The 17,535-nt window shown below is 44.1% G+C and overlaps 1 protein-coding gene across 1 annotated transcript in view; it reads right to left on the reverse strand.

The window, feature by feature from the left end:
- The window catches only part of WNT2 (Wnt family member 2), a 46,853-nt gene that overhangs the window by 11,493 nt on the left and 17,825 nt on the right, over positions 1 to 17,535 (reverse strand). The window contains exon 4 of the mRNA XM_008519584.2: positions 8,415 to 8,679. Coding sequence (XP_008517806.1) covers positions 8,415 to 8,679 — 265 coding nt within the window. The remainder of the gene's footprint in view (positions 1 to 8,414; positions 8,680 to 17,535) is intronic.

Below are 17,535 nucleotides of genomic sequence, written 5' to 3' on the forward strand. Positions count from 1 at the left end.
CCATGCTGCTTTATAATGTTATCTCTTACCACATTCTGATTTACTCAGTTCACCTAAGAGAAGTGACAAGCTGGAAGTTCTTTTCCCTGACTTCCCTTTGCCTTCCATTGTGAAGTGTGCCCAGATGTGTGGTCGCCTAAGTACACATCCCAGTCCCCAGATAGAGTATTGCAGACTCAGGCTCAGCGAGCCCAACCTTCTTCTGTCCTCTTCACACCACACGGTCACGAGGTCATCGCCCTAGACTCAGTGTCCGTAAGATCCAGGCAGTCTGTAATGTCTATGCCGTGGGAAGGTGTGGGTTGCAGCCAGATCTACCTTTCTCCTCTCCACAGGTGGTGTCCTCGCCCTGACTCGCACAAGGGCTCACAGAGGCATGGAACAAGGAGGATGAAGAATTGGAGTTTCTCAATTGCGTAAGTTTGGGACCACTTAACGCACTTTTGGCGGGGCACCACTGAGGGAACTTTACAGAATCGAGCATCCCATCCCCAGAGCTATAAAATTCATAATGGAGTCAGGGTTCCCAGTGCAAAAACATTTCTGTCTCCACCGACATGCATCTTCCTGACAGCAGAGGAGGACGGAGGGCTTTTGCTAATAGTTCCCAGACCCATGCCTCTGGGACATGGAGGAAGGGCGCGCTCTCGCGCTCTCGCTCCCTCTCTGTGGATGGGCCTGTGTCTTTGGAAATTCCTGCCACTCCAGGCTGACAGAAGCCCATATGTTGACCATTAGGGCATAAAGCAAGATTCACGTAAGCACGTCATCCAATAGACTGTTTCTCCTCTGGTTGACTTACATGTTGTCATTAATGACACAGATTTATCGAGGGAAGAAAAGAATGTTAAAGAGCAAATGTTAGAGACCGCACATTCATCTACTTGCAAGGCTTACCCCTCCCTTGCATTAAGGACTGCAAAGCTGAATCTCAGAAAGACAATACCTCCACTGATCTCAGGTGATTTTATTCAATGCTTTCATAATAACTAGGAAAGGTCTGACTGGCACAGGAAAGCATGTCCCGCTAAATTAGCAAATCCTATCATGAAATTAAAGTTGTTGAGGTCAGACTCTTCAAGGCTTTCCATATCTGGCACTAACTAGCCTACCCAAGTTGTTTATTTCCCACCTGTACCTTCTAATCAGGCCATCTTTTTACCGTCCCACTGAAGTGACTTTCTGATGTCACAGCCGTGTAGACTCCTCATAAGAGTTAGTCTCATCTGATGCACTGGACTTTCCTCTCACTCCTTTACTTATTTATTTATTTATTTTGAGGAAGATTAGCCCTGAGCTAACTGCTGCCAATCCTCTTCTTTTTGCTGAGGAAGACTGGCCCTGAGCTAACATCCATGCCCATCTTCCTCCACTTTATATGTGGGATGTCTGCTAGAGCATGGCTCGCCAAGCAGTGCCATGTCCGCACCCAGGATCTGAACCGGTGAACCCCAGGCCGCCAAAGTGGAACGTGTGCACTTAACCGCTGTGCCACCAGGCCAGGCCCCTCTCACTCCTTTAGATTGAGTCTTCTCATCCCTCAACATTCAGCCCTATCCAGCACCTTCCTTGGGGCTCTCCGTGTCTGCTCCATTCCCAGCCGGCTCCTTCCTAAGTCCTACAGTGCATGGCATGCAATGGGGCTCAGACATTGCTTTGAAATGTTTGATGATTTCTCGTGCTTCTTCTCTCCCTGAGGACAGGGGTCAGGTCTTACCTCTCTTCTATATACTGCATAGTGCTCAGGTGGTCAACATATATTTCCTGATTTATTAAATATTAAATTAAAGACAATTTCTTAAAAATTAAGATCAGCCTTCCCTTGCAAAAGGAGGGCACACTTCTCTGGGGAGCAGTCCCCCAGTGCGGGAACTATGGTGAGAGTAGATGGGGAAAAGCCTGGTTTCTATTCAAATTGTCTCACCTGATATAAGAAATACGGCACATTTCTAAATGATAGAAATTCAAAATGACAACTCAAAGGAGTTTGTGGCATCAAGTTCAGTTTCTGTTATTGCAAACTTAGAGTAAAATTAATCAACAATTCATTCATTTATTTATTGATTCATAGGAACCTTAGGAATTTCCAGGTGAAATACATATCTTAAGAGCCCCAGAGAAGTTAATTTATCCATGGCTATCTAATTAGTAATCAGTAGAAATAGTATTAGGTAGCAATGGGCATCACCAAAGTCTGCTGACCTTAATGCAGGACTTTTAACCAGGAATTTGAAATTTGCATAGCTTTAAAGAAGAGATTTACCACACCAGCACAAAATAGGTTTCATGGGGAAAGCTTAAATGAAGTAAGCAAACATATTATTTTAAAGTACTTTAACCTCATTCGTTTGTTGCAGCATATTAATATGGTAATTGGAAAGAAATTTGTTCTATTTCAAAAAAAGGTGTATTTGATAGATTCTTTGTTAATAGTTCAAGTTACGTCAAAGACTTCAACGTAAGAAAATGAAAATTTCCTTCTCTTTTTTCTGAAATTTTCGGGGTTTTTTGCAATTTTCAAAAATTCCATCTGATTGCCATTGTTAATTCAAATTAGGGCACTTTGTAGTATATCTTGAAAGTATAAAAATTCTAGCAAGTCTATATTCTGAAAGGTAATGCAGATTACAGATCATGCCTATAGATAAAACAGCATTGGATGTGAAAAGTATTTTGCTTATGTTAACAATGAGATCAGATGAACTAACCAGTAATCCTACTGATAGTAGTAAATTAAAAAGGCCCCAAAGAGTAAAAGTACTGAGTATTTGGTGGCAGCTAAAAGCAATAAATATAGTCTGCATTTATTTGAGACTTTTAATATCATCCAGGGACATGGGCAGCCAGCAACATCTTAAGCTCTGTAAATGGTCCACTAATGCACTTGAATATGAGGAAAAATTCCATTTAACACTTAACTCAAGCTTAAATGGGAATTTTCATAGGCTGTGTATTATAAAGGATTCAGCGATGAGTGAAGATGTGCTTAGTAATTACCTGTCAAAGAAGCCAAGTTATCTTTAAGCAGCAATGTAAGAATTCATCTAATATGGTGAACCCCTTTTATGTTGTTTATAACTTGCCACTCAGGTCAATTCAACACATGCTTATATACTAGGTGCTGAGGATCCAGTGGTGAACAGAGTTCCTGCCATCATGGAATCAGAGTCCAGTGGGACAAACAGGTAACAAATAAATATTTAAACAAATTAACTACAACTGTGGCATGTGCTACGAATGAAAGAACAAGGCTGTCTGAGATTGGTCCTTGATACATTTTAAGGGGACCTGGCGATGCACTGGACATGGAAATGAGATAGTAGTGTAACAAATGCCTTGTGGGTTTATGGCTTCACTAACGGAGTGGATGGCTGTGCCATTTTCTGATAAGGGGAAGCCTGAGGGAAACAGGTTTTGGGAGTGGGACAAATCAATTCAGTTTTGAACAGAAGCACGTTGATAAAAATTTGAGCAATCCGAGCGGAGCTGTTAAGCAGGGAGTTGGATACAACATGAGAGAGAGGACACAGATGTGGACTGAGATAGCAGTTAAAGCCACAGCAATGGAGGAGACCACCCAGGGAGAAAGCACAGAGGCAGAAGAGGGCCCGGATTGGGCCCTGAAGATCTTCAAAATTTAGAAACAGAAGAGGAGAAGCTAACCACTGAAATTCAGAAAGACCAGCTATTAGGGCAGGAGGAAAATCAGAAGAATGTGGTGTTACAGAGGTCAAGGAAATAGAGTATTTTGGAAGGCGGGATGGGCTAATTGCACAATACGCCACAAAGAGTTTAGAAAGAGGGTCCACTGGATAGTAATTAATATTAATTATCCAACATAACCAATAATTGCCTAGGAAAATGATGACATAAGCCTCACCAATACATTTTTCATATCATTCTCTCCTAGTCTAGCAGTGTCAGCACTTTTTAGATATCAGTTCTTGAATTTCTACAACAAATCTCAATGCAGAAAGGAATGAATAACAAATTCTTTAATTTTCAAAATGACAAATATAAGGTAAGACCTTGTGATAGAGCAATGGAGTAAGGACTGAAACCTAAGAAACACCACTTTCCTGTTCGGGCTCCAGGGTCACTCAGCACCCAGCCTGGGTCCCATCGCCTACCTGGCCCATCTACAAGGACTAGGAGGCCTATGAAGCCATGAGGACAAGGGCTGAGTCTGTCTTCCTCACTTTGCATTCCTGAGGCTTATCACAGTGTTTGGCATATAGCAGGGGCTCAATCAATATTTGTTTCATGAAGAAATGAGGGACCTAAGATGTACTTGTGGGAACTGTACAGTTAATATCAAAATCAAGTCCACCCATTGCTATTGGCCGACATGTTGTTCCTGTATTTTGAGTCAGGTCTCAATCACAGCGTTCAGAGGTTCTGCAAACCAGGCCATACCACAGGGCATGTCTAAAACGTAAATCTCTGTAAACCATGGCTGGGATTGCGTTCCCATGGGTCCTGAGCTGTTTGCTAAATGTGATTTATGTGGGAAAACCCATGATACCTGAGCGCTTACACCATTCCCAGCCTGCAGCTGTCAGCCAGGTATCCAGCTTTCAGCAGGCAACGAGTTAAGCGACTGTTGAACTCCATTTGTTTTTTGAACTTGACTGGAGAAGAGGTGGAGGGTTGCTTGTTGATGAGGAGACCTCGGGGTGACCTCTGGCCTGGGTCAGGGTTTTTACATCATAACCAGTGAAAGTGGCCTGTGATTAGGTGCAGACGCTTCTCTGCAGAGGAGAGCGGCATTCCTTGGTCAGAGATGAACCTATCTCTAACTTAAGGGCTTCTTTGATTTACGGATGCCTGGGGCAATAACCAGAGTAGATAACCACAGAACCACAAGCATACCCACTGCAGAAAGCCCAGTTCTGAGATCTAGCCTCCAATTTAGCCTGCAAAATGTCACATGCACAGCATCACACAGTTGTACGTACTCTTCAAATCTGAGGGGAGTATTTATAGCCGAACATCAGAGCACTCACTTTCTTCAACTGAAGACTAGAGGGAAACGTCCTTTGGTGGTGTTGCCATAAGAATATCTTCCTTAATCAGTTTTTGAGCTTATCCTTTCTTGGAAACCATTAAAAACATTAACACTCCGTGAGTTAGAGGCAGGGATCGTCCCTTCTTGCGGGGTCTCAGATTCTGTCACATCTCCCTCCCTCCACAAACAGAAGTTAGGAGCTACTGCAGGATGATTCTGAACCACACACATCTATGACTGTTTTGACTAACTTGCTAGGGTGCATACTACAGAAGTTTCTAGAAGAAAATGACCAGGCTAAAGCCTCATCTTTAGAAGGCCATAGATCACACAGACAACTACAAGGCCCTCAGCAGCTGTGTGGCTGGAAGCAGGCTTTCTCAGGGAAATGTGCATCCCATACACATGCCTATTTGTACCTTACTCCAAATGCCAAGAACGGAAAAAATCCTCTGTCAACCATCTGAACTTTTGCCTACATGATATCAAACACCCTGAATCATATTTTCACTAAAACAATCATCTGATGGCCAACAGAATTAAAAAGAAATATTGCAAAGTTTGCATGGACGATTTTGGCATTTTCTTAGGCTCAGCTAAAATGGGCATTAAGTCAATTCAGATAATTTATGAATAATCTAGGAATCTTAATCGAAATCTTATTGAATACATTGGACCTGGGTATTTAAAAAAAAAACAAAAACAAGGTGGCTCCTGCCTAATCAACACCAACCAAGAACTATATTCACATCTTTTTCAGTCATATAAGGTAAAATGAGCCTAAAAGAGAATAGAAATAATTTAAGAGAGTGAATAAATTATATAGCTTCCCTCAGAAAGTCCACATCTGCAGCGGTGTGCCTTGTGCCTGGTGCATCTGGTGGCAGAGAAAAATGGTTAAAAGGATGGACAGGCTCAGGTTCAAGTCCCTGCTCTGCCTCTTACCAACCAAGAGTCCTTGGGCAAAATCCGTAAGCTGTCTGTCAGAGCCTCCGTTTCCTCTCCCATAAGATGGGATAATAATGTACCCACTTCACAGACTTCCCATGAGAATCAACGAGAGACAGTAGATCAAGCCCTGAGGCCTGGCAGGTACTGCAGATATGGTTGCTAGTTTAGGATCAAGAAGCAGAATTGAGCTCTAATACAGGGAGTGGAAAAAGCCAAGTGTGCAAGAATAACTAGTATCCTGAAGAGGCATCAGGGATTAGGTTCAGAATCTGCTCCGTGGAGAAGAGAAAGTAAAGGCTTTATGTCATTGAATATTCATGACGCTGTAAATGGTCATCAAGCATAACTGTTTACTTCACTGTGCAAACTGCTTCAATCCAAAACACCAGAAAAGATGTCCTGGGGAAGCAGGTCCTCCTACATCTGAAATGAGGTTTTTGCTTCACAGGCCTTTTCACATACATGCCCTGGGAGATAGGCAGGGACAAGTGGGTCAAGAGCACAGGCCATGGGGTCAGACAGCTGGACTTCCGTCCCCTCCAAGGCCAATGAGATCTTGAGCTGGTCATTCATTTTCCTCACCCATACAATTGGGATGATGATATCCAGGGCTGCTTATCTGACTTCAAAAAATAAGATGCGAGGGGCCAGCCCGGTGGCACAGCAGTTAAGTGCACACGTTCTGCTTCGGCGGCCTGGGGTTCCCTGGTTTGGATCCCAGGTGTGGACATGGCACTGCTTGGCAAGCCATGCTGTGGTAGGCGTCCCACATATAAAGTGGAGGAAGATGGGCACGGATGGTAGCTCAGGGCCAGTCTTCCTCAGCAAAAAGAGGAGGATTGGCAGCAGATGTTAGCTCAGGGCTAATCTTCCTCAAAAAAAAAAAATAATTAATTAATTAAAAAAATAAGATGTGAATTTGGTTCTTGGTTGGTGTTCATCAACCAGGAGCCACCCTTTTCTTATTCTTTTTTTTTTTCAGTAACCAGTTCCAACGCACTGATGTCATAGGGCGGCTCTGAGGTTTGAATAAGACCGAGTATGCAGTGATTGGAGCCCAGTACCTGGCTCACAGGAGTCAATATGTAGTTCCTAAAATGATACTGATATCCACATGTCCTATGTGAGGAGGTTGAGGCTAAGCAGCTAGTTAACAGCAGAGGGGAGCCGGACCTCTGGGACAATCCTGTATCAAAGCACAGGTTTCATGGTAATTGGGTCGATACTGTGGCCTGACAGGCAGGACGACTTGTTGGAGGTCCCAAAGCATGCCAGGAATGCAGCAGGGCACAGCACGTGGCCCTCTTGCTCAGTAGGTATTCATCCATAGGCTGCATGTGCAAACCTGCTAAAGTGCTGCAAAGAACTAGCTCATCAAACCATGAAGGAAAGTCAACCACTCGGGGACACAGAGAGGCTCTGGACTTCTGGTGACCTTCCCTGGTAATTGTGACTCTTGGTCAACCTCATGCGAGGACCTGGCTGCCATCTGCACTATTTTACTTATTCTTTTGCAATTAGTCTGGAATGAAAAACAAACTTAAAATTTAAATTCGAGGATGTTTTTCCTGATAATGGAGTCCCTTGCTTTCTACTAAGTCTGACAAGTTGGCTTGAGTCAAAGTTGGCTGTGGACTCCCCAACACCTCCTATACATGGAGGCTTGTACAAATTCTTACTTTGTACCAAAGTCTTTGCAAAGACTGTGCTAAGCCTGGAGTTCAGTGCTGACCAGGAGGGGTGAGAGGTGAACAGCACATGCATACAACACACAGGTGGGAACAGCTGTGGTGAGGCGGGCTCTGAGTGAATTCAAGATGGAGGAGGTGACATCTGCAAGGGAAGGGTGTGGCTTTAATAAAGGAACTGCCTCTTATACAGCTCTCATCCACTGCCCACCAACAGCCGAGCCAGTGGGGATGAATTCTTGCTTCCTAGTATTTGGCAATTTCTGAGCTTACTGGAAAGAGTAAACAATGAGGTATGGCAGACTACAGAACAGGCTAACTTTAAAGTCCCGAGGACACCCTCTTCCACAGTCACTGAGGTGGGATTTATAAGGGGGACCGGTACATTGCAAAGCTGTGCTCCTCTCAGCTTCAGGATCACAGGAAAGATGTTGGGTTGCTATATATAGCGTACATTAGTCCACTAATTAGAGTTCTGTCCAGGCTGAAGAATTTTGCTAATCTGCATATTTTGACTTTTTGCCACATACATTCTTGTTGGGTTCCCATTTCTGCAGAATCTGCACATTATCAACCCATTTCTCCAGTTGCTTAAGAGAGCTCTCTGTGCACTTGAAATTCGACTGATAAGAACATGAGCTTTGAACCCGAAGGCAGCAGGCTGCGCTTATAGAATTGGCAGGCTGAAAATACAGAACTACATTTAAGTTGTGGAGTACTGGTCCTTGGAAGAATTAGGAGTTGTGAATAAAGTGTTTTGAACTTACCTGCATCCCGGTCCCTGATACAGTAGTCTGGAGAATTCTCAAAATACACAAGGTCATTTTTTGTTGGCTTCTTAAACTTCTTGTTAGCCACAGTGAAACCAGTGCCATCCTGGTTCATGACAACCTGGATGGCCCCATTGTACTTCCTCCAGAGATAATCGCCCGTTTTTCTGAAGTCGGCCATGGCCAGCCAGCACGTCCTCAGAGTGCACGAGCCGCTCACTCCATGACACTTGCACTCTTGTTTCAAGAACCGCTTTACAGCCTGCAGGAAAGGATGGCAAAGTCAGTGCAGGTGGGCGCAAGCGAGTGACTCGTGCTACAACTTTCCTTACCTCTGAACGCTCACGAAGTGACTGAAGCCACGGATCCTGGGGTTTAGGACTGGAAGGTGTTGGAGGTCACTTGCAGGTCACTTCAGCCGTACAACAGCGGGCGGGGCATAGACTGTTGGGGGGCAGTGCCTGCCTGCGAACCCCATTTAGCTATCCGTATAACAAAAACCTCACTAATTTTAATTTAATAGAGTTGCAGGGCCAGTTGGAAGAGTGAGGGAATGAATTAGAGTACTTTCCAAATAAATACAGCTTTATTATATTAAAAGTGTATGCGATTACTCAAATTAGATTAACAAAGTAACTGCTAAGCCCACATCTTTCAATAAGCCAATATTAGCGATTGTTACCATTTGTGGGGTGCTTTCCATGTTCCAGGCATTGCACTAATGCCTTCTACACACCATCTCAATGACCTGAATCTTCACAACCATCCTGCGCCTGCCGTACTTATGTTGCAGATGACTGAGGAGCCAGACTTAGAGAGGTTAGTGTACTGGTCCAAGGTTACACAAGTGATATAGGACAGGGCCAGGGTGCACTGGAAAGTCGGCTGGTGACCCTGAGGATGACATTAATTCTGGGAGATGATCACTTAGCTCTGGCTGAGTCATTCAGCTTAGGTGACAGAGCAGAGCTTGCTCTGTTCTTTCCTAAGAGGGAAGCAAAGGAAAGCAGGACAAGCCCATCTTGGCTAGCTCCCAGCACAAAGAGCCCTCGCTGTGCGCTGTCAGCCTCTGCACAGCGGAGGCTCCCAGGGGCCCGGCACTGTCGAGGGAGGTTTCTGCTTTGGTCTTGGATTAGCCTGCAGAGCTGTGCCATCGCCAAAGTGATTCTGTGAATTATCCTGCCCTGGTCCATTTCTCCTTGACTCGCATAAGTGAAGAGTTATTAGCACTCATGGTCCTCACAACAATCCTGAGGTACTGTTCTTCCCATTTCACAGATGATGAAACCAGGGATCAAGGAAGTAAGATGACTTGCCCAAGCTTCTGGGCCAGGATGTGGAATGGCCAGACGTAAACCCAGACTCTGAAGTATTTCCAACTCAGAGGTTGTGCAAATAAATGGGTTTCTTCAAAATATTTCCTAAGAGCATATTTCCTTTTTCATATGATTCACGCTTTAACAACTGTCATTTTTTTCCTCCCCCAACAGTTGGCACTAATCTCTTGTTCAATCAGTTTTCCAAATTACTGTAATATTAACAGAAATTTTTGTTGCTCAAGGGAGATCACAACTGACGATTAAAGCTTGCCCCCATCGGATCCCCAAAGCAATGTGACACACAGGGCTGTAGGGAAGAGGGTACGCGCGTTTGGGCCTTGGGTCAGTCACAGAGCAGAGGAGGAGAAATTTGCCTGCTGTGGGCCCCATCCTCTTGATTTGCATCTCCAAGACAGAGGGTATCTGGGGTCAGGGGCACAGGTAGAAGGGGCAGTGAACCCCTTGATGACATTCTCCAAGGTGGTACTCTGAACAAAATTCTTAGGGACTACTTCTAAGAACTCTAGGTGGTAGTTTCAACCCTCTGCCCACTCCCTGAGATTCTGATCTAACTGGTCTGGGTGTGGGATGGGGTGGGTGGGTAGCTCTAGCATGCAGCCCAGATGGAGCTCCCTAAAGCACACATGCTCACCCCTCCCCCACCTCCCCCCAAAACACACCCGTAGACCAATATTCCAGGCTGCCTCTCTCCAGCGAACTGCGCCCTGGTGCTTGAATCTGGTTTTGCCTCTTCCAGACTCAGTTTCTGACCCAGGCTACACAGTAGAACCAAGTGTGCAGAAATGTACTTCATTCCAGAAAGTCAGACCCAAAAAGCATCTGAGAGCTGAAGACGTCATGGTGGCTCTAGGTTGTGAATGCGCTCACACCCTTCTCACTTTGGGCCTTGGCACCCAGGTGTTTGTTGTTTTGCCCCTCATGGCGGTCTGTGCCTTGTTATATTTGAAATCTATCCTCTTCAGCATGAGATGCCTTTGGAGAGCAAGGACAGAGAAGTGAGCAGGAGGAACTTCTTTAGTTTGGTCCTCCTGGTCACAGGGACCTGGGCAACTTTAAAGGCTGTCTTCGAATGAGCTCATTTTCTGGAACTATACTTCCTCTTGTGCCCCCAGCCCCATATCTTTATATTCTGGGTGTTTAGTATGAGGCTCACTGGGTGACCTGGACGGCAGGCCTCTGTCACAGACACAACTCCAGGAGGGCCATCTTTGCTCCCCCACTCTGTCCCATGGGGGTCCCACCTGTCCAGGAGATTTCCCTCCCAAGCTCTCAAGAGGGCCATACAAAACTCACTCCATGCCGAAGTCTTGGGACTTGACTATGAATAATCATTCTTCAGAGCATATTCCTTTTAAAGTTGGACTGTTTATTTATAAGCAATGCTCCCAGCTTTAAAAGTGACAGGAAATATTACTGCCCTCCCTATCTAATGCTAAGTTTCCAAGTTGCAAACTTCAAAGTCAGTATTTTTACATGATTAATTGAAGGATTTGCATATTAATTTAAAAGTGGATCTTAATAATACATCTTATGAATCCTTATAAATACATGGGCGGTGGTGCACACTGTTCATCGTCGTCATCACGCATTCTTGAACAGCCATCCCTTTCTTCCTGCCTAAATTTTGTTCAGGTGTTGGGAAGCCACGTGCTTCAGAAGTGGCCAGGCCTCGCTCTAACCTCAGCACAGCCCAAATCAATAATAGTAATTTCACTGTTCTGGTACTGATTTTTTTCAGCAGCAGGCACGTGATGATTCAATTTGGGCCAATGTGATGTTAGGAATAATCTGTCGGGGGACTTGTAAGAAAGGATTCTTCACTCTTTAAAATGGACACATGAAGAGAAACATCTTCTGTCTGTCTTCTGGATGCAATTTTCTGCAGCAGCCCCGTTGGGACATGAGGCAGCCAGTGTGAGAGGAGCAACAAGCTGCAGACATTGGTCTTAGGAGATGGGAAGAACTGGGTTCTGGAAGATGTTGTTGAACTGCTTGAATGAACCCACCTTGGCCTTGCCCCGCCTCCAGACTTCCTGTGACCCAACATAAGTTTTCCTCATTATTTAGTGCCCCCGGCACTTACAACTGAAAGTATTTCAACTGGTAGCATGGCGCCAATCAGTTCTTGAATGTGGATTAATCACAGGCTCTGACAATTTACCCCTTGGGGGAAAGTGAGACACCATCTCTGGTGTTGGGTTTGCTCACATCTCCCGCCGCATTATTAACACACAGCCTGTTCAGTCCTAAATCACTGTTCGGGACTACCTCCACCTCTTCTATTTACTGGATTTGCAGACTTGAAATTCAAATCCTTAATCTTGAAGAGGACAACACCCTGCTCAGTTGGGAGGCAGAGGGAAGAGGACCTAAGCCTAGGTGGCCTGATTTAGATAGCAGTGAGGTAAGAATAAGGAATAGGACTGAGAAACTCACAATGAGGAGCCCTACTTTAGAAGAATTCCAATACTCAAATGTTTATAATAACATTATAACAATAACAACCACTTACTATGTGCCAGGCTCCACCCAGGTGGTTGACACACATTATCTTATCTTATTACCACAAGTAGGCAAAGTAGGTTATTATTCTCATTCTATCATTATGAAAACCAGAGCTCAGGGAGGAAAGTAAAACCCCTAGAGTAACCCAGCTAGACAGAGGCAGACTAGGATGTGAATCAGATATGGCTCACTCCCAGATCTGCGCTCTTTCTAAAAACACATTTAAGATCCTAATATAAATCACATTGTGATTTTCTCAACTTTTGAGTTATGCATTATCTGTTTCCCTCCATTCTTTTGAATAAACCAAGAATTGACTGGATAATATTATAGACTTATATAAGGGAGGGAAAAAGAGGTAGCGAGAGAAGTGGTGGGAGGGGGATTACATTGCATCTTCCAAACTAATACTTATCAAAAATCTATTAATAGGCCACTCATAAAAAATATAAAGACTAACAAAAAGACAAAAAAACTTTTCAGCTTCACTGGTCATCAGAGAAATGCAAACTGAAATAATGCAACACCACTTTTTTTTTTTTTTGTCTAGCAGATTAACAAATAGTAAAAAGATTGATAATATTTGATGTTGGTAAGAGTTGGGGAAAGAGGTGCTTTAATAAACTGTTGGTGGTGAGGAGGACCAAGGCTGCCCCAGGGAGAGAAGCCCAAGGCGTCCTGCCCCACATACTGATCCATATCATCCTCCAGGAAGCAGAGGACGTCCTGATCTCATCTGATCTGACTCTCATCTAAAGTTATAGGACCACCCGATAACCAGACCCCACCTGCACTGATACCATTTTAATGACATTTTCACATAATCTTTCCTTTGTCTTTTAAAGAGGTAACTCACATACCTATGCCTTAAATTTAGCCCTACCCTCGACTCATGTTTGCAGCTCTTTACTGCCCATGAGTCCTGTCCCCCTGCTACTCCACGCTATTCTCTAAATAAAAGAGCACTACTGTCAGACCTTGAGAGTCCAAGAAATCTTTGTTTCCACTCCTCGGCTCGCCAAGCCCGCATCAGCGGGAGAGTAAATTTTACACCATTTAAATGGAAAGCGTTTTTGTAATACCTGTCAAATTTTAAATATACATATTGTTTGACCTTGGTGATCCCACTCTGGAAATATTTGCGTAAGTTTTGAACGGATGTTCATTGCAGCATAATTAGCAATAGCAAAATGTTAACAAAAAACCCAAATTACATCAATAGAAAAATGGTTAAGCAAGTTAAGGCGTATCCTTAATAACAGAACATTATGTGGTCTTTGAATAATGAGGTTGATCAGTCCTACCAGCACAAAAGAAAGTCAAGTGGTAAAAGCAAAATGCAGACCAATCTATGTGGTATGGTCCCCTTTTCAAAGGGCTGCGTGTATATGTATACATAGAGGAGGAAGGGAAAGAAGGTTCTTTTACAATCCGGCTGAAGTCTGAGGAATTGCATGGTCTAGAAAGAGGGAAAAACAGAGTCAAACTACTCCGCACAGCGAAAGAACAGGAATTGGGGACTGTCCCTGGCGCCTGGAGCGAGCAGCTCAGTGGTTCTCATTCTGGCTATGCATTAAATTCATCTGGGGACCGTTTCCCTCACGCCGACGCGGCTCCTCCGCAGACTGAATCAGTCAGAACCTGGGCTGGGGGTGGGGCCCAGCCTGGATGGTACTTCGGGTCTCAAATGCTTCTAATAAGCAGCCAGGGTTGAGAACCGCGTCCAAAACCGGGAACACAGCGGAGGTGGAAAGAAGTCCCCGCCCCATGGCCAGAGTCCGGGGCCCACGGAGGACCAGAGCAGGTGAGAAATGCCGTGGAGGGGGCGGCATTACATTTCTAGGAAAAGGGCTATCTGATTATTGAATTAGAAGTTGAGTCCTACCGTGTGTCTCGAAAACGTCCTGGCCTCCAGGGAAAAGTTGCGGCAAGCAGCAATTTGTGCTAGTGCTTCCTTGGAGGGAATGAAAGACGGGGGTGACCAGTAGAGATCAACCTGGACAGGTGGGTCCTGCGTGAAGGGCTGCCCCTCCGGGGTCTCAGGGAGGCGCTGGGTGAGGGGCTGGTGGGCTTCCCCACACAGGCCGCTGGTGGAGCAGTTGCAGACCTTTTACTTGCCCGGTAAAGTGGGGAGTGAGCAAAGCAGAGGACCTGGGGACATCCCAAGGGCTGCCAGACAGACTGAGGCTTTTTGTGTTTGTTTTTTAATTATTACTTTCGTATTTCTTAATTAAAGAAACGTGTGCACATGATTTTAAAAAAATCAAATAGTCCAGAAAAGATAAGGGTGAAAAGCAATGGCCCTCTGCTGTATCTTCTCCTCCCTCTTTTCCCCCCTCACCTCCCAGTCTGCACAGCCCCAGAAGTGGTCACTTTTAATGAATTCTTTTAACTCTTTGGGTGGTTACCCAAATCTTTACAAGTGGTTCTGTGCTAGCTGACAGGCGACTTTGTGAGGAATAGAAAAAAGCATCCCATCCATAAGACACTTACTTTTTGGACGTCCACCAGAAAATTGCCATAATTACTGGACAAATCCACAGCAAGAGTATGGCGAATGGAGCCCTCTGGAGGGGTGCAAGGCAGTGTTGGCATGACTAAGTACAGCAGCTCTGCACAGCACTGTTTATCTACCTACCGATCGACACTCCATATTTCCTACTAGACTTCTTAGGGAGGGTGAGATTTTAACTCAGCCCTCACTTCTGTCACCCCAGCTCCCAACATGGTTGTATCATGATTCTGGTGATCTTTGCAACTTCCAGGAGCAAGCTTATACCTCCTTTCTTGTTGCAAAAGTCATAGGTGATATCTCTTATGCGATGAGGATATTTGCACTCCCTCTTCCTTCCTCCCCTTCTACGTCAGCAGTGCTTGTCCTTTTATAGCGACAAAGATGACGGCATTCAAGTTCCATAACTATAGTTCAGTCTCCCACAATGCCTAGACAGTGATTCTAAAAATTGAAAACCATAAACGTTTATGTAATACTGTTAACTGCACAACCAAGGACTGTGCCAGGACTGCATTTTATAATCTCTGGTCCAATATCACAACCTCAGTGCCAAAGAAGAATGTTCCTGGAGTGAAGTTTGGTGTTTTCTCATTTTACTTGCTACCCAATTGCATTTATTATAACCTAATGCTTTCCATTCTCACAATCATTCCATCTACTTGATCACTTCTTCTCATTTCCTGGGGGACTCCATGGTCTTCCATCTTCTTCTTCCAACCTGGACTGGCTACACAGCGGAGACCTAACATTATGCCTTCCTAGATTGGACATACTGCTCTGCTGGATGCCATGTTTTCTCTTTTTTGGTTTATTCCTTCTCTTTGCAGCACCTGCTTGAGTAACTCCTTCAAGGTGAATGGGGGATACATTTTCTAAATTCTTGCATGTCTAAGATGTCTTTATTCAGCCTTCACACTTGGCTAATAGTGTGGCTGGGTATAGAATTCTGAGTTGAAAATAATTTTCCCTCAAAACTATGAAGGTATTGCTCTACAGGCTTTGGCCTCTGGTACTACAGATGGGAAGTGTGAAATTCTGGCTGATTCTTTGGCAACTGATTTTTGTTTTCACTTTGTATTTTTTTCCCCTATGAAGGTTTTAGAAACTTTCCCTTATCCTTAGTGTTCTGAAATATCACAATGATATATTTAGGATTTTTTAAAAAAATTGCTCTTGCTCAGCACTCAGTGTGCCCTTTCAATCTGGAAACTCATGTCCTTCAGCCCTGAAACATTGTCTTAATATTTTCTTCTGTTCCATTTTTTTTAGTCTCTTCATGGCATTCTAATATCAGTTGCTGAACCTTCTGAGTCAATCCTCCATGTCTCACATTTTCTCTCTTATATTTTTAATACTCTCTTCCTAGCTTCTTGAGGAAGAAATTCCATTAGAGTAACATTCATGGCTCTTTCCATCCCCTTACTCATTTCTCCCCAGGGAAGGAGAAGTGACTTGTCCAACTGATGAGTTTAGAGGAAGGAGCAGGGCTTGCGTACCCAGGTTCCTTCTCTTTGGGGATCTGCCAACCTGTGGAAAAGATGAGTTATGATCAGCATCTACTCTCCAGAAAGGGCTCCCTGTAGTGGCCCTGATGCACAGCCTGGGACAGGGTGAGTAAGTCTGCCCTGTTCAGGGTGGAGTGCTAGGAAGCACTTTGAAGATTTGAAGCTACATCCTTCAGTGCAGCTTCTTTTCAGTAGTGCAACAGACGTTCTTACTCCATCTATCCACCTCCTTTTTCCATTTTTCAGTTGGTTTCAAACTCAAGTGGGAAAGGGGTGGTGTTTATGGATCTCCTTAAGCTCCATTTGTCTTTTGGGCTTTTTATTTTACTTTCTGGGAGATTTCTTTGGCTTTCTAAGTTCTTTCCTCTTCTCTAGTTGTCACTTTTTCAAGCCATCCATTCTTGTTGTTTATGGATGTTGATATATCCTTGAATTTCTGTGAGGAGACTAATCAGGTTTTTAAAAAATTCTCTTCTCATCCCTGAATTACTGCTTTTTTCCTTTGTCATTTTTTTTCTGCAGTTTTTGGTCTTTTGTGCTACTGAATTTAATCAAATATATGGCAACCTTAGACAGTTTCTTCATATTTAAGAATGAAGTCATAATAAGGTAGTTAGGAACTCTGGTTGTTTGGGTGGCACTTGTGGACCAGAGAGGTTATCTTTATAGTGAGTAGGTAGGATACTGGCTGTCACACTGGAGACTCCAACTCCAGAAAGCTTGGAAGGTTAGATGCCAGACTTCAGGAGTTCTGCTCAGGGTGGAGGGGAGGGGCTGGGTGTGGAATTCCATCTTTGGGTTTGTCAGTTAATTCCGATTCTCAGACTTGTGCGTCTCTCTAGTGCTCATTTGTAACTGAAATTTTCTCAGGGTGTCTTGGTTCCCACTTCTCCTGTTGCCTCCTCTGCTTTTACTTTTTCCCCATCTGCTTCCATTCTTCTAGACTGAGGCTTCTCCATCCTGCTTTATCTGGTACAATTTCCTCATTTGCTTTTCACTTTCCAGAAATTGGATGAGCTCTCTCATTTCTTTGACCGTTCTCTTTATTGTTGATTTAAACCATTTTTATTCCATTGCTATAACTTTAATGAGGTTTTAGGGAGGAGGAGGTGAAATGGTATGCATCCTGTCCACAGCCTTGAGTCCATTTGTGTGTGAAATGGTCTGGAAGGAGACAAGGATTGTGAGGGAGGAAAATTCTCATTTTATGATAGACATTTCTGCACTGCTCAGTTTGTAACTTTCACTTGTGA

Source organism: Equus przewalskii, chromosome 4 (genome assembly GCF_037783145.1).
Source record: "Equus przewalskii isolate Varuska chromosome 4, EquPr2, whole genome shotgun sequence".
Taxonomy (NCBI): Eukaryota; Metazoa; Chordata; class Mammalia; order Perissodactyla; family Equidae; genus Equus; species Equus przewalskii.